Consider the following 27,273-nt stretch of genomic DNA (forward strand, 5'->3'; position numbering starts at 1 on the left):
CACCAATACTTAAAATCACTTTTCTTATTATATTTATAGTCCTTGTTCCACAATAACTATCATGTATTACCTATCCTAAATTAGTCATCCATCTTTTATTCTTCACGAATTGGTCAAATGAAAAAGATGCTTCCATAATTGAGGACCTTGTTTTTTGAAGCTAAAATAGAAAAGGATACTTTCGCAATTGGTGACCTAGTATTTGAAAGAAAAATATCAAAGTAAATCTCAGCATCTAGAAGACCAAAATTCCACAACGCAACTGACCTTTTTAGTGTGAAGTTGGATTTTTTTCTTTTATGACTTGGTCTAATGCATCTATGGTATAAATTCGCTTTAAAGAAAAACTCTTGTAATTGAGGCTGAGCTGTAGACTGTAGTTGTAATTCTCCAAGACAAACTCAATTACAATTGTTCTGAAAATTTAATAAATATCTACTAAAGAGAAGTAAAATTAGGATATAAAAGAATCAATCTCTAATCAAATGTTTGCCAAAATCAATCATCTGTCTTCAATCTCAAGGCATTTTACTTCATTTTGTCAAACTAAACGTAAAATCATCTAACAAAAGAATTGAGCAGAGGTGTCTGAATTTATTTATAATAGTAGGTAACTCTTAATTGCATGCATAACCTATATAGCCAGTAATAATATGTCAATAATATAAACATTTTGACATTATCCGTATAGACAATATATAATTTGTTCTTTTCAGTAAAAATGCAAAAGTGTTTAGGATAATGTATAAACTGTGGGTGGGGGCTAACAATCATGTAGGCGGCCCATTGTATTTTAGGAAAGATGCCAAAAGTCCAAGTCAAATTCGGATGACCCCAATGTAACATATGTCTATTAAAAAAATATCCAATGATTATAAAATTCATAACCCACGATGAATCCAACACCAAAAAAAAAAAAAAAACCTCATGACTTTGCTGTATCGATTTATTTTTATTATCTGTCTGCCACGTCAACCTTTCATGGAAAATATCAACCTGCACTCCAGCAGCCCCACATCACAGTCTCAAATTATAAATCTTTTTGTTTTTGTTTTACACATCCCTTAAAAAATTATATTAATTAAGATATTTTTATTTTTATTTATGTCTAAGATATAATTTTTCTATATTAAATGTTTATTCTATTTATGTATCTTCTACATTAATGATAAATTTTTATTAAGGGTAAAATGAGAAAAAATAATTGATCGTGCATTGAACTTTTAAAACGATAAATAATTTGAGATAATTATTTTTAATAATCACGATAAATAATTTGAGACGGAAGGAGTATTTCTTAAGAAGAAATTCACCCGTTTTTATGATTAATGATGTTATTTAATCATAATTAATTAAAATTAATTTTACATATTTTATACTATTATATAACAACTTAAAAGCTAAAATTTTAATAATCCTTAGGTTATAAATTCTTGATGAATTTTGAATTTGTACGTGTCATCCTGTATTCAAACGTTCCATAAGAGACTTAACACTTGTATTTCTGTTTACTTTTAGATGTAACTTTTGTTATTATTCACTCATGTTTATATACCACGTAAACTTAACAATATCACATATTATTTGAGCGTCATAATAATGATTCTTAATTTGAGAAGTGAAATATAAGAGCCTTAACATACTCCCCTGTCCCATATTAGTTGTTCTATTTCGCTTTTCGAGTCAAGTTGAACAATCTTCGAATTTGAAATTGCTATAAATCGGTTTAATATTTTTAAATTATAATCTGATATTCGAAAATTATAAGATAAATACTGCAAGTTGTAATTTTTTTCATATCAATATAGTGAAAAAATATATTTTAAAATATTAGTCAAAATTTATATAATTTGACTTTTAAAAAAGAAAAATCGTCAAGTAATATAAGACGGACGAGTACTGTAATTGTGCCCAATATTTAAAATTAGTTGATAAATTTGGTCAATTTCTACGCTCTTCAAAATTGACAAACCATTCATGTGTCAATTTTTCTACAAGAAAATGAAAGCAAAAAAAGGAAATTTGGCGGAATCTTCACCGCTTAAAAGTAGTGGCCTAATAATCCTCTTTTCTTCCTTTTTATTATTTAATTATTTAATAGCAATAGCAAAGACAAAGCAAAAAGCACTATAAATTAAAAAATTATTTGATGATCGTTATTATAGGAGTTATACATATATCTGTTTTGCAAAACAATAATATCCTCTCTAATAGTTTCAAAAAACACATAAAGTAAAAGAGAAATTGATCATTTTTGCTAAAACTTTTTTCTACTTTTATTTTCTGTTTGAAATTCCTTCCAATTCTATTTGGAAGAGAATTTCAATCAAATCATCTATCCTAACCCTAATTTTCTGTTTCTTTCCATTTATACAAAGTTTGAATCTTTTTCAGAGTTTCAAACAATCCCAGTTTTATTTTTTTTAGTACTTTTTTCCTTTTAAGGGTAATCTCAAAAGATATAAAAAAAGAAATAAATTTGGTTTCTTTTCTTGTTTTTTTTTTTTTAATTTTAAATTAAGGGTAACTTCAAGAAGATATAAATAAAGGATCTTGGTATTTCTTTTGTGGGGTTTTTGTACTTTTAAGGGTAATCTCAAAAATATATAAAAAGGAACTAATTTGGTTTCTTTTTTCGGGTTTTTAAGTTAAGGGTAATTTCAAGAAGATATAAAAAGAAACAATTTTTTTTTTTTTTTTTTTTAAACTAAGGGTAATTTCAAGAAGATATAAATAAAGGATCTTGGTGTTCTTTTTGTACTTTTAAGGCTAGTTTTAAGGAGAAACAGATATGATGGGTAGTGAGAATAATTATGTGTCAGATGAAGTGTTGGGAACATTTTTACCAATAGTTGTATATTGGGTATATTCAGGATTGTATACAATGCTTGGGGGTATGGATAATTATAGGTTACATTCAAAGAAAGATGAGGATGAAAAGAATTTAGTGTCAAAAAAAGAGGTGGTTAAAGGTGTTCTTCTTCAACAGGTTGTTCAGGCTGTTGTTGCCACGCTTTTATTCGCGGTTAGTTTACTTTGATCATCTTTAAATTGATGTAAAGTTTGGTTCTTTTTATTTGGTTTGAGAATTATTATGCATCATTATGGATGGATTCATAGTTAGGTGTTGAGGCTTATATGATATTGATGACTTATTATGTATATGCTTGTTTCGTCTTTTTTTATGGATCATAATGATATAGAGGATTCACCCGCAAGGGTGGCTGAGTTAGTTGAGCATGGGACTTTCATAATGGAGGTCTCAGGTTTGAACCCCCTGCCTACGACAACAGGGGATTTGCCTTCTGGATGGAGCTCGTCGCATGGGGCTTGCCTAGTGCGGGTTATGTCTCCTGTGTGGTTTGCTATTTGCTATTGCACAGGATCGGGGTTTACCCTATGCGCACCCGAAGGGTAGCGGCTGTGGGTACCCTTGTTATAATAAAATAATGATATAGAGGATTCATATGGTTAACTATTGAGGCTTAGTTGATATTGATAACTTGTTATGTACGTGCTTGTTTGGTCTTTTTTTTTGATGCATCTTAATGAAATGGAGGATTGATATGGTTAACTATTGAGGCTTAGTTGATATTGATAATTTATTATGCATATGCTTGTTTGGTCTTTTTTGTTTTTGATGCATCATGATGATATAGAGGATTGATATGGTTAACTATTGAGGCTTAGTTGATGTTGGTAACTTATTATGTGTATGATTGTTTGGTCTTCTTTTATGCATCATAATGATATAGAGGATTTATATGGTTAACTATTGAGGCTTAGTTGATATGATAGTTTATTGTGCATATGCTTGTTTGGTCTTCTTTTTTCTTTTTTTTTTTGGCTTTTTTGTTGTGCATCATAATGGTTGCAGAGGATTTATATGGTTAACTATTGAGGCTTAGTTGATATGATAACTTATTGTGCATATGCTTGTTTGGTCATTTTTTTTCTTTTTCTTTTTAAAATTTTTTTGTGCATCGTAATTTTTACGGAGGATTTATATGTTTAACTATTGAGGCTTAGTTGATGTTGGTAACTTATTATGCATATACTTGTTTGGTCTTGTTTTGATTGGGTTTAGATGCTTCTGTCTGACTTTTCTTTTTCCTTGGGAGGTTATTGATGTTCTATAGATGTTCTGGGATGTGTTCATTACCTTTATCACTATGTTTCTCGGAAATTTCTTCATAGATGCCTTAACATTCTTAATTTCAGCTTAAGATTAGAAATTATTTGATTCATGAATATATGATTTCATGAATGGTATGTGTAACTCATAATTGGACGATCTGTATCACCACGTGGGGTGGGATGGAAAGGGGAATCTGAGGAAGCGATGGCGGTAATAATAATTCTGTTGCCCAAATAGTATTTGTTTTAGGAAAATTCAACTTTTTGAATTATTTTCATTGACAAAAGGGAGGAGCTTTTTTATGCTTGTCTACGTGTGTGTTCCTAGAATTTCCTGACAGCTGGATGGTAAAATTGTTCTGTACCTTAGCGTGTTCTTATATTTATTATACATTTTTGGTAAAGGAGTCTCATCTATCACATTAAACTATGACCAAAAGCTTCATTGGATGTTAATCCGTAGTTACTTGTATTACTCATCATTTAGGATGAATTCCTTCATGCACAGAATGAGAAGTATGACTTCTTGCTTATGTCAATCACAAAATGTGCAATTTTTTTCCTGGCTTGACTCGCCTCTAGGCTACTTCTGCAGCTGTACCGTAGTGTTTTATATCTATAGATTAAATTTTCTTTATCAAAAGTCTCAAGGTTTCTTGAACCTAAAAAGTGATAATAGATTCTGTTATCTGAACAGAAATTTCATCTTTAAGTTCATATGGATTTCTTTTGATAAGGAAATTTATATGAAATTTTTTCTCCCAAAAAAAATATATATATATGAAATTCTGAAATTTGCAGGTTTGATTTTCCTTGAATGGTAGGGAAGTAAGAGTTCTCTAATAATCAGATGCAAAATGTGCACCATCGGATTGAGTTGTTTGATTTTATAAAGAAAGACTGACTTTGAAGTTCTTCTAGGACAATAGGTTGTAAAAGCGGCTCAATCGGCATTGTTTTGATCTTAGCTGTCTATGCCGATGCTTGAGATGGTCAGAAACTTCATGTTTTACTGCTTCTCTCTTAAATGGAGTGTGTCGTATCTGGGTTTCTGCGGTTCAAAATAAGTTTCTAAAGACTGCATTATTCCGTGTCAATTTGCTCGTTGCTTCTAATGATTATTCAAGTATTGTGAGGTTCGTGGGAAATATTAGGACAGAATAATTAGAGTTTTGTTCAATTGAAGGGCCCAGCTCTGGGGTGGTGGTTCCCATGGTAATGGGATATGTGCTCAATCTTCTGTTCTTTAAGTTAATCAACAAAAAGTAGAGACCCTGCTTGACAAAGGAAGACTTCCCTATAAAAAAAGTCTTAAATACTCTTCTGCATTTCTGTTGTCTGCCCTTTTCTTGGTGTCCGTACGTATTGCAAAGTTAGTTGACGCCAGAAGTAATAGTTGAGAATGGTGTTGGGGGTATCCATGACCTAATAAAGCTTTTTTCGTGCAACTTTCGATGTGTTCGGAGGTATGGAAAGACTAAAGTAATGAGATGATCTTTTCAAGCTCAATTTCTGAGCCTGGATGTATTGAGGGATAAATTCGTTTCTTTAACCTGCAAAGAAGAGATATGAAAAGGAGATGCTGTGGTCTTGTCTTTCCTTTGGCTAGCGTTGATATGTGTGTAACCTAATTTGCAAATTGACTTTCAAGCGCTCATATCTATCCCCTTGAAAACTGTACTTTTTTAAACTTACTTCGTTTGTTGGCACTTCTCTATCTGTGGTTGTCATGTGGTGATTAATTGGGTCTCTTGAGTCTTAAACTCAATTGCACTGCTTTTGTTTCCTTTCACTTTGGTAAGCCAGCATGTGATTCTGGGACCCACGAATCAGCACCTGACTTTTCATTTATGATAGCAAAAACTGTAAGCATTTCTGACCCTGAGAGGGAAATTGATAAGTCTAATAGGGAGGGCTAGCTCATACCATCACACTTAATCTCTGATCAATGAGGTACAAATTGTACACCTTTTGTATGTTCTGATAAGTAATTTAAGTATATACCATGTGGAGTTTCACTTTTCAAATTTCTTGTACTTTCAGTATCTCATGCACTCGATTCTCATATTCTTGTTCCACGTCATGTCAAATTTTATGTTTGTATGTTGACTAAATCTTGGTGTCTGATTATCTACTAATTTTGAGCAGGTCACAGGAAATGATGGTGAATCTGATGGGGATCAACATGCTTCCATCTTTGTTCTTGGAAGGCAGTTCTTTGTTGCCATGGTGATGTTAGATACTTGGCAATATTTTATGCATCGGTACATGCACCAAAACAAGTTCTTGTACAAGCATATCCATGCTCAACATCACCGGCTTATTGTTCCGTATGCATTTGGAGCTTTGTACAACCACCCTTTAGAGGGCCTGATTCTCGACACAGTCGGTGGGGCTTTAGCTTTCCTTGTATCGGGCATGTCACCACGTACCTCCATCTTCTTTTTCTCATTTGCTACGATCAAGACGGTTGATGATCATTGCGGACTATGGTTGCCCGGAAACCTCTTCCATATCTTCTTTAAAAACAACTCGGCTTACCATGATATTCATCACCAGCTTTACGGGACCAAGTTCAACTATTCACAGCCCTTCTTTGTGACATGGGATAGGATATTTGGGACGTACATGCCATATGAACTTGAGAAGAGACAAGAAGGAGGTTTTGAAGCTAAGCCTGTTAAAGATTGCAAGGAGCATTGACAATACTGTTAGTACATGTTTGTCATAGAGTATGTACCACTGCAATTTTTGCCTTCTTCAAATGCTTAGTTACTTATTTATTTTGTATATAGTTAAAGGTTTCTGCATATATTGTTGTATAACTGGTGTTGATTTCGAGGTTGGAAAAGGAATAGGAGTAATAGTTTCCTTTTTAAACATTGTCTCAGATCTGATTTCTGGTATATCAAACTGCAGGCAGAGATAAAATTTCCTAAAATATATTGTGTGCCTTCACTTCTTGTTCAAAGACACCTGGACATGTGTTGTGACTTTCTCATTGTTCTTTTTTTTGGATTGGTACTATTTAACTGAGTATCTGCTGCCGCCAATCAACACTGGTACCAGATAACTCTAGTACCTGCTTATCGAGGCTTAGACAGAGAGGAGGAATCACTTAGTGTTTTTCGTCCTTGTTGTTTCACCTCTTCATTGATTAACTACTAGGCCACAACCTTCTCATTAATTCTGACATAGCTCTGGTTAGGGCTCTGATTTGGAGCTATGTTGAGTTGGTCAAAATCTTGGTGTCATGCTCTAGACTCAGTTTTGGAATTTGGGAAATTGGATAGGATAGGACCTGCTTAGTTTTCCAAATATAGTTATGGTGGTTATGGTATTATTTTAATCTGTATTTAGATACCTCTTCTTTGAACAAGAGTTAAGAAGGATTGCTCTTGACAAAAAATAGAGTTTTAGTATGAAAGATGATCTGTTAATAGTGATTCTCTCCTTGTCAAGGGAAAAAATGGACCATGTAGATTTAGATCAAGGTCAATCACTTCCAACTGAAGTAGATACCAAATCAAGTCTGATCCTATTATAATGCTATAGGACTATTACAAACTAGAACTTAGGGTGGGATTAAGGTTGCTAGGATTTTGTCAAAAGGACCGGAAAAATATAGTACTAGCAAGGACCCATTATAAGGAAATGTGAAGATTTTCTATTATTTGCTCCAACTTATATCATGATCCTTCATCATCTTAATCTATGAGTCAACATATAACAGCTTCAAGAAACTTTGACATCTTAAAAGTCCAATTGTTCGACTCTCAAACTTTTATAGGGGGACTGGCCACTTAAAAAGTTGCAGCATTGTATGAGCATGTCATGCTTATGATTAGTTCTTTACAAACGTCTTCCAAGTTCCAAGCAGATATACTTTATTATCTCACCTTTGGTAAAAGGTATCATGACCTCTCTTTAACAACTCCAAGCATGTAATCAAGAGTAGGGGTGTGTTCGGTACGGAGGAAACATTTTCGGGAAAATATTTTTGAGTTTTCCCATGCTCGGGTGGTCAAGTTTTTAGAATACATTTTCTAGGAAAACAAGTTTCTTAGAAAAAAAGAGAAAAAACGATGTCCTTATTGAAAGTAGGAACAAGAAGTTTTGTTCCGACACACTTCACTTTCACCCCCACCCCTGTAGCCCCATCCCAATCACCCGACACCCCTAACTCCTACTCACAATATTTGTTTGGATTTTATACAAATGCTTTTAGGATAATAGATTTTGCTTACATATCGAACACAAGAAAATAAGTAAGAAACCAACTTATTTTCTTGGAAAACATTTTCACAAAGCATTTTTCATGAAAACCATTTTCCTTCGTACTGAACATACTTAAAGGTAATCAACTACTTCTAGTGCATGATCTTATATCCTAATTAGAAACTCCACAATAAGTAGGTTGGCTTAGTAGGTCTTATTATAAAAACACTCGTAAAGATCTGATGACTTACACCAAACATTAAGGATCCAATGAATAATTTGTTCCATCGTTTAAACTCTAAAATGCAGCTTACAATGAATACAACCAACGGACTGTCACAGAACTTATTAAAGAAAAAACTAATACGAAAAGATTACATAGTGATCTTCAAAATTGCTACAGCTTACATACTCTTCATACTCTGTTAAAAAAAAAAAAACCAATGAGTTAACAGCTAAAAAAGTTAGTACACAAAGCATACAAAAACAAATGACTAGACAAAGTTATGACCTTTCTGCTTTTGATGTAATTTTTTTTCACTTGAGGAATACACTTTCTACAGCTTTAGACCAGTAATAAAAACTGATCTTTTTCATGGATATTTTACTTTGTATCAGGCATGCCTAAGTGTTCACACGGTGTCAAACAAATAGTTAGAAAAACCCAACTTTTTATAGTAAGGGAGAGGCATTTAACAGAGTTTAGAAATGAGATTGAATGTAGTTCTTTTGTCTCAGTAGTGTACGTGAATTCGGATTACTTGATGATGATCCTGAAATCAGGATTTTGATGATCTTCAACTTGTGTTCCCGTTGGTAAATCCAATACAGGGAATGGAGAGCAAACACCTTCGAATTTGCTTCTCAGTTCCCGATTATTAGGTGTTCTTCTCACCATCAATTCCGCATCCTTGAAACAAGAAATATGGAGTGGAAAGAGTTTCCAAATCATAAAGTTCTGAGGAGCTTTCAAGTAATTCTTCTGCCCTAGACGAGTTTAATCCTTCTATTATGTATACAAAGTTCAACTTTCCAAAAGGTTTAATGGTAAGAAACATACATACACTATCACTTTTTTCGTCAGTTTCATACCTTGGTATCCATTGTTCCCTCTACCTACCTAAATTATATATCACCTCCTTTGTATTAAAACACGCCTTGACGCTGAGTTGGCCAAATATTTTTGAAGCAATCGACAATAGGCGTGTGGAGGCCAACTTAGCATCAAGGTGTGGTTTAACACAAAGGGAATGATAGTTTAGGTAGGTAAAGGGAACGACGGATAGCTGAGGTATGAAACTCGTGAAAAAGACGATAGTTTAGGTGTGTTTTTGACCATTAACTTTTTCCAAAATGACTAATTTGGTCTTGGGGTGGCCGGAAATCTAAAACAACACCTGTCTATTGCTAGCTAATGAACAACAATAGGGCTTAATTTCCCTGTTTTCTCCTTTAACGAAATGATTTATTTCTGCGCTTTAAGGCATCCAGGTTTAGCAATCATCGTTTAAATGAATAGTTACTACTCCCTCCGTTCCAATTGTTTGAAGGTTGATCAGTTTGAGGAGCCAAATAGCTCTTTCTTTGATTACGATTTTCTCCAACTTTTTTTTATATATTATGAATTATTAATTATGCAAACTTATAGTACTTTTTATGTAGTTTTCAATTATGTAAATTTTATTACTATAAATACTCGAAGAATCTATGTTTAAAATTAAGTCAAAGAAGAAGTTGTTTAACTCCCCAAACTGGTTAACCTTCAAACAAATTGAGACGGAGGGAGTAGTTATTAACGGTACGCATATGCTCTATTTTCTAGGGGTTTAGTAAAATTATTGTAATTTGATTTTTAAGTATATTGTTGTCAAACACTGATGTAAGTCGATGTATTTCACATTATCATGGCACTTACCTACCTAATACTACGGTGCACCGTGCATGCCGTTATTTCCTTTACATTGAGTCTTTGATTAAGTACATAGTTTAGAAAGACCAATATTGTAAGTCAAGAGATATTTATATTTCATTAACAATATTTTACCTGAGCAGCTTCAAGGAAACTGCTAATAATAGTAACAACTATGACCATTGTAAATCAAGATACTTCACACTTCCATGAGAGTATTTTAAATGACGAGATATTTGAGTCTTTATACTTATAGGAAGAGAGACTCAAGTTTTAATTATAGGTAGACGAGACATTTTTTTTTTAGTAGTGTTAGTGATATATCATCATCATGTATATTAAAGGCATAGTACATAAATAGACATCTTAATTTGACCTCAACTGACAAGTAAATACCAACTTTGAGGATGCATATCTAAACACCTCAACTTGGTTTAAGTTACCCCATAAACACCCGCGAAACGCCATGTAGGATGCCATGATAGTTGTTTTTTGGGGATGAGCATATTGCGGTATAATATCTTTATATTATTTGATATTATTTGATAGCATATTTGTAGGGAGATAATTACCATATATTAGTTAATTTCCTTGTTTCACTAATTACCATATATTAGTTAATTTCCTTGTTTCACTAATTACCATATATTAGTTAGTTTCCTTGTTTCACTAGGATCTTAGTTTCCTTGTTTCACTAGGGTTCAAGATTGTATCCTATATATATTCTCTCTTGGTGAATGAATGGAACAAGTCAAGATTGTATAGTTTCTACATGGTATCAGGCCACACGTTTTTTTTTCTTATCTTCATCATAAATTTCCATGGCTGGTGACGCCATACCTCCTCCACCACCACCCAAAATTGAGTCTAATTCTCCCTATTTTCTCGGTCCTCAAGACCGACCCGGGGACTATATCACGCCTACTCGTTTCAAGGGCGCATCAAATAACGCTGCCGTCGGTCAGCACTTTACTCCCGATCAATGGAAGGCTATTACGGGATTTTTTGATAATGCTACAATTCCCGAAAATCGCTTGAATGGTAAGTTTGATGTTTTTTCTTGGATTATTGACACTGGTGCTACTCATCATGTTACCGGTGAGAAATCTTGGTTGTTTGATGTCCATACTGTTGATTGCCCTATTAGTTTGCCTAATGGTGAAAAGGTGCTTGCTTCTTTGGAAGGTTCTGTTCGACTGTCAGATAAAATCACCTTACATCATGTCCTTTATGTGCCTTATTTACGTTGCAACTTACTCTCCGTCCCCCAACTTACTGATAATTTACATACTATTGTCTCTTTTAATTCTTATATGTGTGCTATTCATGACCCACTGAAGGAGCTGATTGGAACGGGAGTTAGGAGGGACGAACTATACTATTTTAGCAAACCGGACGGACTATACTATTTTAGCAAACCGGACGTGGTGCAACATGTGTCTACTGTCGTGGCAACGTCCGCATCGGAATTGTGGCATCGACGATTGGGGCATCCTTCCGAGAGAGTAGTTAAGTTGCTTCCTCATGTCAGTAGTGATAAGAGTAGTTTAGCAAAGGATTGTGAAGTGTGTTTACGTGCTAAGCATCCTAGAGACAAATTTCCTTTAAGTGATAATAATGCATCTAGAATATTTGAGAAAATACATTGTGATTTGTGGGGCCCATATCACCATGTTTCGTCGTGTGGAGCTCGTTATTTTTTAACAATTGTTGATGATTTTTCCCTAGCTGTTTGGATTTACTTGTTGGTTGATAAAACAGAAGTGTTTCCGATGTTTATGGCTTTTGTTGCTATGGTTGATCGACAATTTAATCAAACAATTAAAGTTGTACAAAGTGATAATGGTACATAATTTAATTGTTTGATCGATTATTTTTCCGCCACTGGTATTTTGTTTCAAACCTCTTGTGTGGGTACTCCGCAACAGAATGGGAGGGTAGAGAGGAAGCATAAACATGTGTTGAATGTCGCGAGGGCTCTCAGATTTCGGGCCAATTTGCCTATTTTTTTCTGGGGTGAATGTGTTCTTGCTGCATCTCATCTCATAAATCGTACCCCCACACCCAAATTGGAAAATAAAACACCTTTTGAAATTTTATTCAATAAACCTCCTTCTTTTGATGCTATTCGTACTTTTGGGTGTTTGTACTTTGCTCATAATAAAAAAACTCAGAGTGACAAATTTGCTAGTCGGAGCAGAAAGTGTTTGTTTGTGGGATATCCATTTGGTAAGAAGGGGTGGCAGTTGTTTGATCTTGATACGAAGGAATTTTTTGTCTCTCGTGATGTAAAGTTTGTGGAGGATGTGTTTCCTTTTGCTTGTCCGGAAGATGTTAATATTTCATCTAGTTTTTTTGATGAGGGTGCTGAAATTGATCGTGATATTATGGTGTACGGGGATGAATTAGGGGGCGAAGTTGATAGTTCGGAGGCTGCCGAGCGGCAACCACAAACCACTGCCCAACCAGCGCCTGCTGGCAGCCAGGCCGAGCTGCAGCCAGCGGCCACTGTCCAGCTCGCTGGGAACCCAGCGCCAGCTGGCAGCGAGGCTGAGCGGCTGCCAACAGCCACTGCACAGCCCGCTGGGAACCCAGTGCCCGCTGGTAGCGAGGGAGGGGGGGGGGGGGGCAGCAACATCATACCCCAGTCACAAATGTGGAAGGTGGCTTGGGGCGTGGTTTTCGGGAGAAATTTCCCTCTGTTGTGCTTCGTGATTATGTGACACACCCAGTTTTTGCTAATAGTCCGTCCTCTACAACTCCTGTTAACAATCAATCCTCAAGTACTCCTAATTCTTTGGCACACTATATTAATTGTGACAATTTTTCTGTAAATTATCGTAAGTTTCTTGCAGCTATTATTTCGGGTAAGAATCCTAAGACCTTCAAAGAATCCATGAAACACGAAGGTTGGAGACATTCAATGAAAGAAGAGATACGTGCATTGGAAAACAATGGTACATGGACTTTGGAACATCTTCCTCCGGGTAAGAAAGCACTTGGTAATCAGTGGGTGTACAAGACTAAGTTTTTGTCAAATGGAGATGTGGAACGGCTCAAATCGCGCTTGGTTGTATTGGGAAATCATCAACAAGCAGGGATTGACTACAATGAAACTTTTGCTCCGGTCGCCAAGATGACTACTGTTCGAGCCTTCCTAGCCATTGCAGCATCCAAAAATTGGGAACTTTACCAAATGGATGTTCATAATGCCTTTTTACATGGTGACCTTGATGCGGAGGTGTATATGAAGCTCCCTACCGGGTTTAAAAGTCCAGATCCTACGTTGGTGTGTCGTTTGCGCAAATAGCTGTATGGGTTGAAACAAGCCCCTAGATGTTGGTTTGCAAAATTGGTGACTGCTTTGAAAGGGTACGGTTTCCTTCAATCTTATTCTGATTATTCTCTTTTTACATTTACGAGAGGGAATATTCAGATTAATATCTTGGTTTATGTTGATGATCTTATTATTTCTGGGAATGATTCCGCTGCACTTGCAACTTTCAAAGCCTATTTGAGTGATTGTTTCAAAATGAAAGACCTTGGGTCTCTCAAATATTTTTTGGGTATTGAAGTAGCTCGTAGTTCATCAGGGTTATTCTTGTGTCAACGCAAGTATACTCTTGATATTATCTATGAAGCAGGATTGTTAGGTGTAAAGCCAAGTGGGTTCCCTGTTGAGCAAAATCATAAACTTGGCCTTGCAAATGGAGATTTGTTGTCGGATCCGGAGGTCTACCGTAGATTAGTCGGGCGTTTGATTTATTTGGGGGTCACTCGACCGGACTTGGCATATTCTGTTCATATTTTGTCTCAATTCATGCAAGAACCCAGATTGAACATTGGGAAGCGGCCTTACGAGTGATCCGTTATTTGAAAGGCACACCAAGACAGGGTATTTTGTTACGTGCCGACAGTGAGTTGACTTTGTAGGGATGGTGTGATTCTGATTGGGTGGCTTGTCCGCTTACTCGTCGTTCGTTGACAGGTTGGCTAGTATTTCTAGGTCAATCTCCCATCTCTTGGAAGACAAAGAAGCAGCACACAGTTTCTAGATCTTCTGCAGAGGCTGAATATAGGTCCATGGCTGCAGTCACTTGTGAGTTGAAGTGGCTGAGAGGTCTGTTGTTGAGTTTAGGTATACAACATCCCAAGGCGATCAAATTGTTTTGTGATAGTCAGTCCGCTTTGCACATCGCAAAAAATCCGGTTTTCCATGAACGAACAAAGCACATTGAGGTAGATTGTCACTTTGTTCGTGATGCAATTAATGAAGGTTTGATTTCTCCGTCACACGTTTCAACATCTTCACAATTGGCAGACATTTTTACCAAAACTCTCGGCAAAACTCAGTTTGACTTCTTGCTGTCACGACCCAACCCCGTAGGCCGTGACTGGTGCCCTAATTGGGCACCCTGACATACCTATCCATATCGAATCACATACAATAGCATGTACGGCCACAAATACTATATGCCGTCTCAAACTATATCAAACTGTATCAGACACATTTCAACGCAACCATGTGCGAACATATATATATATATATATATATATATATATATATATATATCACAAAGCCGGCAAGGCTGTCAAATGTATCAAGTGCCAACAAGGCTATCAAAGATGTCAAAAAGCCGACAAGGCTATCAAATGGCACAATGGCCCAAAACACGTATACAAAATGCACGCCGACAAGGCTGTCATAACAATGAGATCATACAAACCCAACTGTACAAAAGTAGGCACACACACCCACAAATACGTCTACAGACCTCTAAACAGACCAAACGAGTCATATGGCGGGACAGGGCCCCGCCGTACCCCTGAACGAATACATACATACATAGCGAACAAAAGTATATACCAAAAGATATGCTCTGAAAGGAGAAGAGCACTCCAACAGCAAAAGGGGGTGTCCTAAACCGGTGGATCACCAAACTGTGCGTCAGTACCTGCGGGCATGAAACGCAGCCCCCCCCCCCCCCCCCCCCCCCCCCGAAGAAAGGGGGTCAGTACGAAATATGTACTGAGTATGCAAAGCAGAATGTACAGAAAGCAATTATGAGACATAAGCAAAATGGAAGTATCAAACATAAGCGCAAATCCAACATATCAAAACTTGTTTACTTTAAAAAATATGTAAGTCATGCATAGGGTACAGAAGAATATGGCCGCCCACCTGTCAACGGCGCCAATACACAGCATAACACCAGATGTAAGTTTCAATTCTCCGAATCCCCGTCACATATCATTGTCACGCCCCGAACCATGGCCTGGACGTAACACGACACTCGGTGCCTGACTGCATGTGACCGAGCGAACCACATGGCTTGTTGAACTATCATGAGGCATACATGAGCGGAATTATAATGTGAATGCATGATGAGCCTTTATAAAATATGGTAAGTCATAATACTTAATACAATACTTGTTTAAACATGAGTGAGCCAAAATGGCTATACGACTCCGAATGTCTGACATAACATAACTGACTTGTCTAGTCTATGAAACCTCTATCATGAGTATGACTGGAAAACATACTTACTGGGACAAAGCCCCCAGCATACCTTTAGATGCATAATTAATCATAAGATAAAAGTTGACTAAACCCCGAATGAGATGGGGCTCACCAATAAGCTGATACGAATGTTGTCCTACTGAGCAGATGTGTCGTCCTGTATATCAGTACCTGCATCGTGAAATGCAGGCCCCCGGGCAATAAAAAGGGGACGTCAGCACATTGAATGTACTGGTATGTAAAACAACTGAATGAAATAACATGGGACATGAAATAGCATGATAAGAACTGAAACTGAAAAAAACCTGGACATGAACATGAGCATGAGCATGAGTACCTAAACATGAAATTTAAACTGAAACTGAACATAATCATGAGTACTGTAAGCATGAGATAATCTGTAATAGTCTGTAATACCGACATGAACCACCACGGGGAGAAACGTGGAGTCTGATCTCTGCCCGATCAGCTAAGCCATCTCGTACCTTGCCGGGGCACGAGACATGAACATGACATGAATGGATCCAAAATCCCTCAATGGGGAAAATATGAAGGAATCGTCCTAACTGGGCGGAGAGATCCTTATCCTACGTTGGCATACGTAGTTTCAGGCTATCTGAGCCTTCTCGGTATTAATACAACTCCCGAACATGAAAATAACTGAAAACATGATTTCATGAAATAACTTGTAAACATGGTTTTATGAAATAACTTGAAGTGTAGTTTCATAAGATACTTGTCACATTCTTCCAAACATGTTCTTGATTCACGAGTAATAACAATAGTTCGTGATCATATATATATAATTGACTTGAAAACATGCTTGTACTTGATAGATAAAATCAATAAGTTTCATATAATCATAATGAGAACACATGAGGAAGAATTCATGATTCATGGATTAAACTGGGGTTCCTAATAACCGTAATGGAATATTAGGAATTAAATAACGAATATAGATACAAAATTCATGTACATAAATACATAAATACGGTCTACCAATATGTTGGGTTTAATGCCCTTGGATTTGAACTTCATGGATATCAAGAAACGGATCACGGGGAAGAACGTAGAGATTCCCACATGTGGATGGAAGTTCTACATACCTTAACTTCCCGCTTTTGAGCGTATCACAATGTCCTTCAATCCCTTCAACTTCAATCTATAGCAATACAAGCCATAGGGATTCTATATTAGCAACAATATCCATGTTTTGTTCATCTAAGCATTTTATCAAACACTTAGTGGGCATGAAGCTCTATAACCCTCATTAATGGTGTTTTCTTCACCCAATCCCCATTCTATTACTTTTAGCTAATTCTACAATCTCAATTAGATGTAATTAACATCATTCTTCATCAACCATATGAATACAACAATCCCAAGTCAACAATCCAACAACTCTAGCATAGTTCATATAATTCTCTTCATCAAACCCAATTATTATTCTCCCAAGAATTCATCAATTCAAGACCATAAATGATTAGAGAGTAGAAACATTACCTTTCAAGAGTAGTAATCACGAAATCAACACCCCCAAGTTCGATCCTTAGCTTAGAATGACGGCAACAACTTGTACTACACTTTATCCTTCACGAGCTTCGGGATTCGGGGCCTTAAACTTGGTTGATTTTCTACTTTCTCTCTCTAATTTCCCCTCTCTCTCACTTCCTCTCTCTAAAATCTGAAGTTATGGGAAAAAATGGGGCTGCTAGGGTTACATTTCCCTTATATACCAAGGGGAAATAGGTTTGACCCAACTTGAAAACGGGTTGGGACCTTTCTGTCTTAAAACGTCCATATCTCCCTATCCCGATGTCGCCTGTGAACCCACAACCTATGGTTGGAAAGGTATTTCAATTATATACAACTTTCGTTCTTTGGGTTTTCCCAAATTCCCAAGTTATGATAGGCTTATGGCCTCCCGAAGTCAGGTGACCCGAAACGTACATACGGACCAAGATACGGTCCCGTAACACGAGGTACGGACCGTAACTTGGTACCGTACCTTGGTGAAAATTTTCAGTGAGGTTCTGGAAATTTTCGGGATGTTACGGTTCACTGTTACGGCCCGTAACACGTGTTACGGTCCGTAACGTCACCGTTACGCTGGCAGAATTTCCAGCGAACAGGCTTCAGTAAAATGGGCATAACTCTTTGCACAGATGTCCGTTTGACCCCCGTAAGATACCGTTGGAAAGCTATTTCAAAGGGATACAACTTTCATCAAGGAAGTTTTCTCAAATTCCCAACTTAGTTTCATGAAATTTGACTGGAAGGCAGACGTATCGAAAACTTAGCCGATTCTATAGGATTTCAAGTGCCTTACTATTAGCCATATTGAGACGATCATATCTCCTTGCTCCGATCTCTGATTGGCTTGGTCCTTATATCGTTAGAAAGGTATTTCTACGTACTACAACTTCATTGATAGTACCTTCCAAAATTCCAAACCGATCAAGGAGTTATTGCTGCCCGAACTAGGCCTATCAACCATTTTCGCAAAACGTTCAAACCTTCAATGTTTCCACTAGAACTCTAATAATATGAGCTTAAACTCAGTTTCAAGATGCGGGGTGTTACAATCATAACCCAACATCACGCCATATACAGCATAACACCAAACATAAGTGGAACCCGACCCTCATTAGCGAGTAGCTCGGAGAACCATAAACACAGCATAACTCCGGAGTATATCAAAGCACGCACGAAAACAGAACCGGCCCGGGACTCGGCGAAGGGAATAACAAAATGCACGAATAGAGTCGTGAGTAGTCATATGCATAACATTATTATCATAAACTCAAACATAAGTAAAATAATCATACTTGCAAATCGAAATAATAGTCATATCAAATTCTTTCAAAAGTTCTCCGAATTACATAAAGGAAAGTCGTGGGACCCATGGAAGGGTATTGACCCGAGTCGGGCCCGCCTATAGGAAATGTATTCATCATATGCCATATAAGCTCTTACAAAAATATTAAAGCAATCCGAACCTTTCGGAGGAAGATATGGCGTTTATAGCTCGGAATTCTTTTAAAACAACTTTTTGTGCAAAGTTTGGAAATCAATTTCTTCAAAGGCATAACAGTTCATATTTCATCACATCTTACATAGGAATGCCAAAGAATATATGTAAAGATCATAGCGAACTCGGATTTCGAATTTAGGATTTCCTTAAGGCTAGTAGTCTAGCCTATTTATAACTAAAGCATGCCAAACGAAGGAAGGGATAAGCTTTACATACCTTGTACGCACTCCAAGCTAGACAATCTAACGCTAATCCAAATCTACGCCTCGGGCTTCCCAAGGTCTACAAATATGCCAATGAATATCCAATGTTAACCATAGGCACTTAAGTAATTATTCATTCCAAACTAACTCTCAATTCTACAGAAAATTCGGCAGCATTACCCCTGTAAATAGGCCATCCCGAGAATTTAACTCGCCCAAAATCAACAACAACAACCACAATAACCAACCTAGTATCATCAATAATCAATCCGAAAGGCAAAACAACATTAGTAGCTCTCTTTTACACCATTCGACAACTTTCTAATTATTCAATTTAATGGCTTACTTTAAAGCTACAATATCGTTCGTACATTCGATTATTAACCCAAACCCATACTAACAACATTCAAGAACATTCTAAACAATTCACATAATATTTTCAACAATCCACAATTTTTTTTTTCTATGTTGGCCGAAAACAGTCCCCTTAGCCGAGCAGCCCTCTTTTCATTTTTCTTCATTTTCAAGTCATGTTTTGTATCAACAATTCACAATATAACGATATACTTTTCATAGATATACGAATTACATCAAACGCACAATGATCCTCAATTCAGCCCACAAATTCTCAACATCAAATCTTGAGTTATTAATTGCTCAATTCCAACTAGAATTCATAACGACGACAATTGAAACGTTAAGCGATATTAATGCGATCTTCGACATATTATATGACCCACATTCGTCCACACTACACATACATATATGTTAATGGTTCTCATATATAAGAATTGTATTAAATGCACAAAGTTCTCCAAATCAGTCCGCAACGCTTACTATGTCAACTTGGGACATTAAATTCTCATTTCCAACCTACAAGTCATCACAACAACCATTACGACGCTAAACGACATTAATTCATCCTTCGTCACACATTAAAAGCTACATACGGCTACACTACACATACATATATACATATATTGACGATTGTATTCTCTTCTCCACTCTACAACAATTTAACATGATACAAGAGTAAATTCATCAATCCAATACCACACAACACACACCCACTTCACACGGCCAACATACCAAACACACAACCCAACTTCAACATTCCATATTTCATGATTTCTATCCATATTAATATACCATAACATGAATAAAACGTCCACAACACATAAACAAGAGCAAAACTTACCTTTGTTCTTCACTTCCACCAAATAGCTAGGGTTTGCAAATCTCTTAAATGAAAGACTTGATCGCTCCAACGATGCTTCCACGTTATTTAGGGACCTCTAATTAGTGGGTTTATACCAAAGAATTAATTTTGGGGTGGCTTGAAATGGACTTGGTCTTCCATGGTCTTGGCCGTGAGGTTGGGGTTTTGTTTCTCCAACTTCTTGGTCTTTTCTTTTGGCTAAGTGTAAAGAAGAAAAATGACTTGAAAGTCATCTTTTAAGCCACACTAAATATCTCCACTTGTTTATGGCCCACACATGTGTTGGACCAATTAAAATTGGCCACACAATGTGTGGGACCATTCCAAGTCCACACGGCCAAAGGCCCTTTATTGTGCAAGATTTTTAATTCCAATTATGTGAATTTTTGTCCCAATTTTTCCTAAGTGTTTAATACCAACAATTTCATATATAATTTATGTCTTAAAATAAAATCAAAGGCCAAAAGTCCCGACTTCAAATCCCGGATTAGTCTTGGCCTTAAATTATCATAGTTAATCCGGGTTGTCCCAATGTATAAAAATACGGGACGTAACACTTGCTTTCCAAGTTGGGCATTTTTGATTCCCATGCTCCAACTTGAGGGGGGTATTGCGGTATAATATCTTTATATTATTTGATATTATTTGGTAGCATATTTGTAGGGAGATAATTACCATATATTAGTTAGTTTCCTTGTTTCACTAATTACCATATATTAGTTAGTTTTCTTGTTTCACTAGGATCTTAGTTTTCTTGTTTCACTAGGGTTCAAGATTGTATCCTTTATATATTCTCTCTTGGTGAATGAATGGAACAAGTCAAGATTGTATAGTTTCTACAGAGCAAGAAATATGAGCAATAGAAAATGTGAAATCTCACTCTTCTTTAATACTTGGTGAAATAAAAACTTAATATGAAATCTCACTCTTCTTTAATACTCCCACCCTCTTTAATCGGCTAGCTGTAAAGATTCTACTGCATTGTATTTGAATCTCCTTAAAGAAACACGAAGATATTCACAACTTAGTATGAAAACTTTCATTATTTTTCATTTTTCAAGAATATTTGTATTTTCACCAACAATTGTGACGCCTTCACCTAAACACAAAGCGTCGTATAATGTATAAACAAAGACGATATGAGGATTAACAATTGTGAATTAAGAGTGACAAGTTCGACATGAAAATAATTGTAAACTTATGAATTAAATAATGTGGGAAGGAAGAGGCGTGCTTCACCCTAAACATAAAGTGTCGTCTTATGTAATAAACAAAGACAATAATGAGGACTGCTTGATGCAAGGTACCAACGAAGGGGTGGCTTAATTAATTGGGATAAAATAATTTAATTAAGAATAAAATAATTTGTTGAAGGACTTGGTTCAACAAACAAATATACTTAAATTTGTTGAAGGCTTTTGGTTCGATTTCATTATGCTCTGTTCCTGAATCACTTAACCTTAATTATCTAACGGGGTTATTTTCCTGATGATTCAATCGATAGTGATTATCTTATAAAGTCACTTTTCTTCTCAATTCTAATTTCTTTAACAAAAAAGTGACTTTCTGAGATAATAACTATTAGTTGAGTGACTATCTGAGAAATCAAACTCTTATCTAATGTTTATGACCCTCTGTTTGGTCTTTTATGTGTGGATTTTGTATTAGTTGGGTCCGTAAATTTTGTATACCGAATACCAGATGGTTTAAAACATAAATGACATCTTAGATGATATATGATCATTGTTCACTCTCCTATACGTAAGCACAATACATCTTAGATGATATGAGTGGATCCAGCCCTGGGTCTTAATTAATCTAAATTTAACCTTCCTAGTTCTCAAGGGACCTATCTATTTATGAATAAATTAGTCTCCTGATCAGGACAAGAATAGTATTTCAACATTGGCCGTCGAAACGTCAGTGCCACCTTGACATTTACAAAGCAGTTTCTTAGAAAATATATATGGTCATGAGCACACCAAAATTATAAAAGAAAAGAAATATCTTTTTAGTCTGTCAAAATAAGAAGGCAGAATACCTAAAACCGCCCTAAAGTTAGCGCGTTTTATTCATGATTTTTAATACTTTCCTTTTCGTTTCCTTTATATGAGATGATTTCTATTCACACAAATATTTATGACTTGTTTTATATCACAAATATATCTTTGTGTCTTTTCTTAAAAGCACTTTGCCCGCTCAAACTTGGTGACCAAGGAAATGATAACTACGTACACTCTGGTGTTTTCTGTATGTCTATATAAGAGGCCATATATCATTTAGTAGTGAACAAACCCATTCACATACACTTCAATTTCTGTTGTACTCCTATTAATTTCAAGATGATGCAAGATGTTTGGACTCAATTGGGTCCAGCCATTGCAGCAATCATGTTCTCCTGGACCATGTACCGGAATTATTTTCCTCACGAACTTCGTCGTCTTATTAGGAGGTATACGGATAAAATCGTGAGCTATTTCTACCCTTATATGCACATAATTTTTCATGAGTATGAAAGTGAGGGGTGGTTCGAGCGGAGCAAAGCTTACGTAGCAATCGAAAGGTACCTGAGCAAGAACTCTTGCACACAAGCTAAGCGCCTCAAAGCCAACACGGTGAAAGATGGTCAATCTCTTGTCCTAACCATGGATGACCATGAGGAGATAACCGATGAATATAAAGATGAGAAGGTTTGGTGGATTTCGAGCAAATTAGCGGCCAACAAACAAACAATTGCTTTGTGGAAGGAGGATGACAAGAGGTATTTCAAGCTCAAATTTCACAGAAAGAATCGCGAACTTGTCACAGAGTCATACTTGAAGCATGTGTTGGAGGAAGGGAAGGCGATATCTGTGAGAGAACGACAGAGAAAGTTGTACACAAACAATAAGGGCGAGGCAGGTGGCGGGTACAGATATAGGGGGTGGAGGATGTGGAGTGGAGTAGTGTTTGAGCATCCATCAACATTCGATACTCTGGCCATGGATCCAAACAAGAAGCAAGAGATTACGGATGATCTGGAAACATTCAGCAAGTCAAAAGACTATTATGCAAAGATTGGCAAGGCGTGGAAGCGCGGTTATCTTCTTTATGGTCCTCCAGGAACGGGTAAATCTAGCATGATTGCTGCTATGGCTAATTTCTTGCAATATGATGTCTATGATCTTGAACTGACATCGGTTAAGGACAATACTGAGCTACGAAAATTGCTCATAGACACTACAGGTAAATCTATTATTGTAATTGAAGACATTGATTGTTCCCTTGACCTTACGGGTCAAAGGGAGAAGAATAAAAAGAAAAACAAGGAACATAAAGAAAAAAATGAGAAAGACGCCATCAAGAAGAAGATTAAAAGAGGAGAGGAGAAAGAAAAGCAAAGTGAGGTAACTTTATCTGGACTTTTGAACTTCATTGATGGTCTATGGTCAGCTATTGGTGGTGAAAGGCTTATTGTCTTCACCACCAACTATGTGGAAAAGCTTGACCCTGCTCTAATTCGGAGGGGGAGGATGGATAAACATATTGTGCTATCCTACTGTTGCTTTGAGTCCTTCAAGGTGCTTGCAAATAATTATCTTGATGTCGAATCTCATGTTCACTTTCCTGAGATTCGTCGGTTATTGGGGGAAACTAATATGACTCCTGCTGATATTGCTGAGAATTTGATGCCTAAGTCTTCGAAGGAAAATGCAGACACTTGCTTCGAGAGATTGATTAAAGCTCTTGAAACTGCAAAAGAGGAAGCAAAATTGAAGGCTGAGAAAGAAGAAGAAGAGAGAGCAAAGGCTGAGATGGAGAAGGAAGAGAAGGAGGAGAAAAAGAAAGAATTAGCAGCTACTGAAGAAGCCAAGAATGCTGATGGTGTAAGCGGAAAAGAGAAGTCAGAAAGTAATGGTGCTAAGGAAAATGGTGATGTTAGCAAAGGTTGATTTCGGTAATGTTTGATTAATAAGAATTAAAGTTACACATATATGAAAGTTTTGGGGGTGTTTTAGCCTTATGTTTTCTGCAATTGGCTTTATTAGTTGTACTTGTAATAAGTTTATTTTATGTCTTAGTATGGTATTAGGAAAGTGGTTTCATGCAGTTGGTGAGGTTAATAATAAGTGATATGTATAGCCATCAGTAGCATAAGGGACTGGTTACATTTTTCAGCAACTATGCATTTTAATATGGTCCACGTGCAGCAGACTCATAGTAAAATATGATTTTAAAGTGGTTTGATGATTAACAAATGAAATATGGTTTGTGTGAATAGTGGCGGAGCTAGGATTTTCATTTAGGGGTTCAAAAATATGAAGAAGTAAATACACGAAGAAGCCAAGGGGGTCCAACATCTACTATATATACTGTGAGGACCCACAGCTGGGCGCTAACCATACTGGGCAGCTCAATTGGTGAAAGTCGTTTCCTTCGGGAGAACAAAAGGCCTGAGGTCACGGGTTCGAAGTGCTGCAGCGCGTAGCGAACTATGTGTGATTTCACTGCTACAATACCTGAGTATGTCATGTCATGCAGATCATGTTCATGGTGTCCAGTATGGTTAGCGCCCAGCTGGCACAAGGGTCACAGTATGGTCAGCGCCCAGCTGTGGGTCCTCACATATACATAAAAAAATAATTTTAATCCGAACCCCCTAGAGCCTACCTAGCTCCGCCCCTGTGTGTGAGTTTGTATTTGTTAAAAGTCCAAATGTGTTTAATGCTAAAATATATTTGCGTTTATATGGTGTTAGGCTGAATCCGGTAAGAACCAGGTACTTGTACGTGTTATGATCCTAGTAGAAAAAGGATTTGGTGAACATGTTTTTTTATCATGAAATTTATGAAAAGATGTTTTTGTATTAGTTAGAACTGGTGTAAGTACTATAAGTGATAATTACATAAGAGATCTTCTTACTACTTTGAGCTGTAAAAGGATTCAAATTAGGACAAACTGTGTACACTATCTTTCTGATTCATCCATCTTCATAATGAACAATTATTTCCTTCTGTTGCAAAAATCTTCTGAAGACTGTAATTCCTGATAAAGTTTCAGGTTTGGATGCAATGCCCAAATTTTAGCACTACAGTCTACATTTTGCCTAGCGCATCCCAACGAGCCAGCACTGTAGCGTTTAATTAGTAAGCGTTCCAGTGCGCAGTACCAAATTGTTTATATTTGTATTAAATCAAATGATAATAACATGGTAAATTCTTACATGTAGTTGTGGTTTCCGTTTATCTTCAACAGTGTCCTCATTAGTACTTCAAAAAGGAATCTAGTCATTGGGAAAAGACTACTGCATAAAGGACTCGAATTGACTTAATCAGTTTATCTCTAAGTAATTCACTTAATCCTTCCAATTTGTTACTGTAGTTTGGACAAATTACTTCTCAAGACGCAAAATGCTTAGACTAAAACTTTTGGGAACTTATGCTTTCTTTCTTACGCAAATGTAGGTCAGGTGCGGCTCAATAAGATCGAGGTCCTAAAGCCAACTTTAACGGGGGATCTTATTTTTTTTGCTCAATATTCTTTAAAAGAAAAATTAACCTATAAATCTATTGTAGGTAAAAATTAGGCCTCTTTTCCCTTAACTAGAGGTCTTGGGTTCGAGACTCAGAACAAAAAAATCTTGCTAGGGTATGCTTCCCTCTTTAACCGGCCTTGCATGTCTCGAAATCGAAAAATTCAATACAGGTATCCAACACCAGATTAAAAAAATGGGGCCCCCAAAATTTTGGGCCTAAAGCCCCCGCTTTAGTGGCTTGGCGCTTTGGCCGGCCCTGAAGTAGGTACCCGTTGTTCTTGATATAGAATCCAGACCCGAGAAGAATGCTTTAAATAGCTGAAAGAACAATGCAGGAGAGATCTTAGATGGAATCAGAAGGAAAAGAAATAAAGCATGTTTGCAGTCGTCGGACAAACAGACACTATATTTACTTGAATTAAAGGCATATTCCCAAAAGAAATGTTGGGAATCCTGGTTAAATAGAAGCGAAGTTATTTAAACGAAGCTCGGGAAGCTGTATTTGTATCATCAAATAGTCCTGACGTATCATGCTTCAAAAGTTGTTGTGACCACGGAAAGCAGACCAGTATCTAACTATCTATCAATAAGAAGATCGCTAATAGCCTAATGCTATCCAGAATTTATCCATCACCCCCAAATGTTTGTTTCAAGAGTCTAGAAAGTCTGATCATGTGTAAGATGTCTGGTAGGTAAATATACACCTTTTTTTTTCAAACGATGAAACTTCTCAACAGAGCATAAACAACAATTACAACAACAACATAGCCAGTGTGATCCCACAAGTAGGGTCCAGAGAGGGTGGGGTGTACGCAAACCTTACCCCTACCTTTGTGGGATAGAGAGGCTGTTTCCGTTAAGCTCTCTAGTAGAGAAAGGCTGAGTTCAATTCCCCTTCGGCTATAGCCAGTAGCTTGGTGGGATAAGTTCATCTACCACATCGGCTACTCCGGATTTGTTTCTTGATATGCTTCAACTGACACTTAAAAAGTCACCAAGATTCAGGTCCGATTCCTTACAGTTGCGAAGGTTGTGGGTTCGAGCCACCAAGGGAGGCAAAAGGGGGAACTCCTGGGGGTGGGGGTTAAAAAAAAAAAAAAGATTCCTTACTGTTGCATGTTCTTCAGGAAATTGACATAACATATGAATAATGTTTAAGAAGGATTTTCCAAGTTGAGGACATAAACTGGCATTAAGTTTGAAAAAACAGGTCTACGGAACAGTGCAAAAACAATATTTTAGCAGAGTAACAACACTGCATCTTGGTGAAATCATAAGATGCATAGCGGTGACATAAGTCGTCATCATCATATAATACTAAAAGTGAAAAGCTCTAACCTTCAAAATTAGATTACAATTTTGCTCTTGCAGTAAATCAAATTCAATAAAACATCTAATTAAATATTAAATGGTAATATTTTAATTACCTGTTAATTGAATTACACGTTCAACAAGTAAAGTTACCTCTCACAACCTATCACTTAATAGAAAGAGCTGTTCACCTTCTAATTATTCTA

The 27,273-nt window shown here is 36.6% G+C and overlaps 2 protein-coding genes across 2 annotated transcripts; both read left to right on the forward strand.

Moving 5' to 3' along the window:
* Positions 1-2,181: 2,181 nt before the first annotated feature.
* Positions 2,182-7,080, forward strand: LOC132641550 (sphinganine C4-monooxygenase 1-like). Its single transcript, XM_060358591.1, has 2 exons — positions 2,182-3,025; positions 6,286-7,080. The coding sequence occupies exons 1-2, from the start codon at positions 2,792-2,794 to the stop codon at positions 6,838-6,840; spliced, it is 789 nt and encodes a 262-aa protein (XP_060214574.1). The 5' UTR covers positions 2,182-2,791; the 3' UTR covers positions 6,841-7,080.
* A 15,427-nt stretch (positions 7,081-22,507) lies between these two features.
* Positions 22,508-24,372, forward strand: LOC132641552 (AAA-ATPase At3g28580-like). The gene has a single exon (XM_060358593.1). It carries the CDS (start codon positions 22,584-22,586, stop codon positions 24,171-24,173), a length of 1,590 nt encoding a protein of 529 aa, XP_060214576.1. The 5' UTR covers positions 22,508-22,583; the 3' UTR covers positions 24,174-24,372.
* Positions 24,373-27,273: the final 2,901 nt, after the last annotated feature.

This window comes from Lycium barbarum, chromosome 5 (assembly GCF_019175385.1).
Source record: "Lycium barbarum isolate Lr01 chromosome 5, ASM1917538v2, whole genome shotgun sequence".
Lineage (NCBI taxonomy): Eukaryota > Viridiplantae > Streptophyta > Magnoliopsida > Solanales > Solanaceae > Lycium > Lycium barbarum.

Excerpts from the sequence above, each read along its gene's own strand:
- LOC132641550 (XM_060358591.1), top strand. The coding sequence starts at position 2,792 with ATGATGGGTAGTGAGAATAATTATGTGTCAGATGAAGTGTTGGGAACA. Across the intron at positions 3,026-6,285 it reads TTGCCACGCTTTTATTCGCG|GTCACAGGAAATGATGGTGA; the intron begins GTTAGTTTACTT and ends AATTTTGAGCAG.
- LOC132641552 (XM_060358593.1), top strand. The coding sequence starts at position 22,584 with ATGATGCAAGATGTTTGGACTCAATTGGGTCCAGCCATTGCAGCAATC.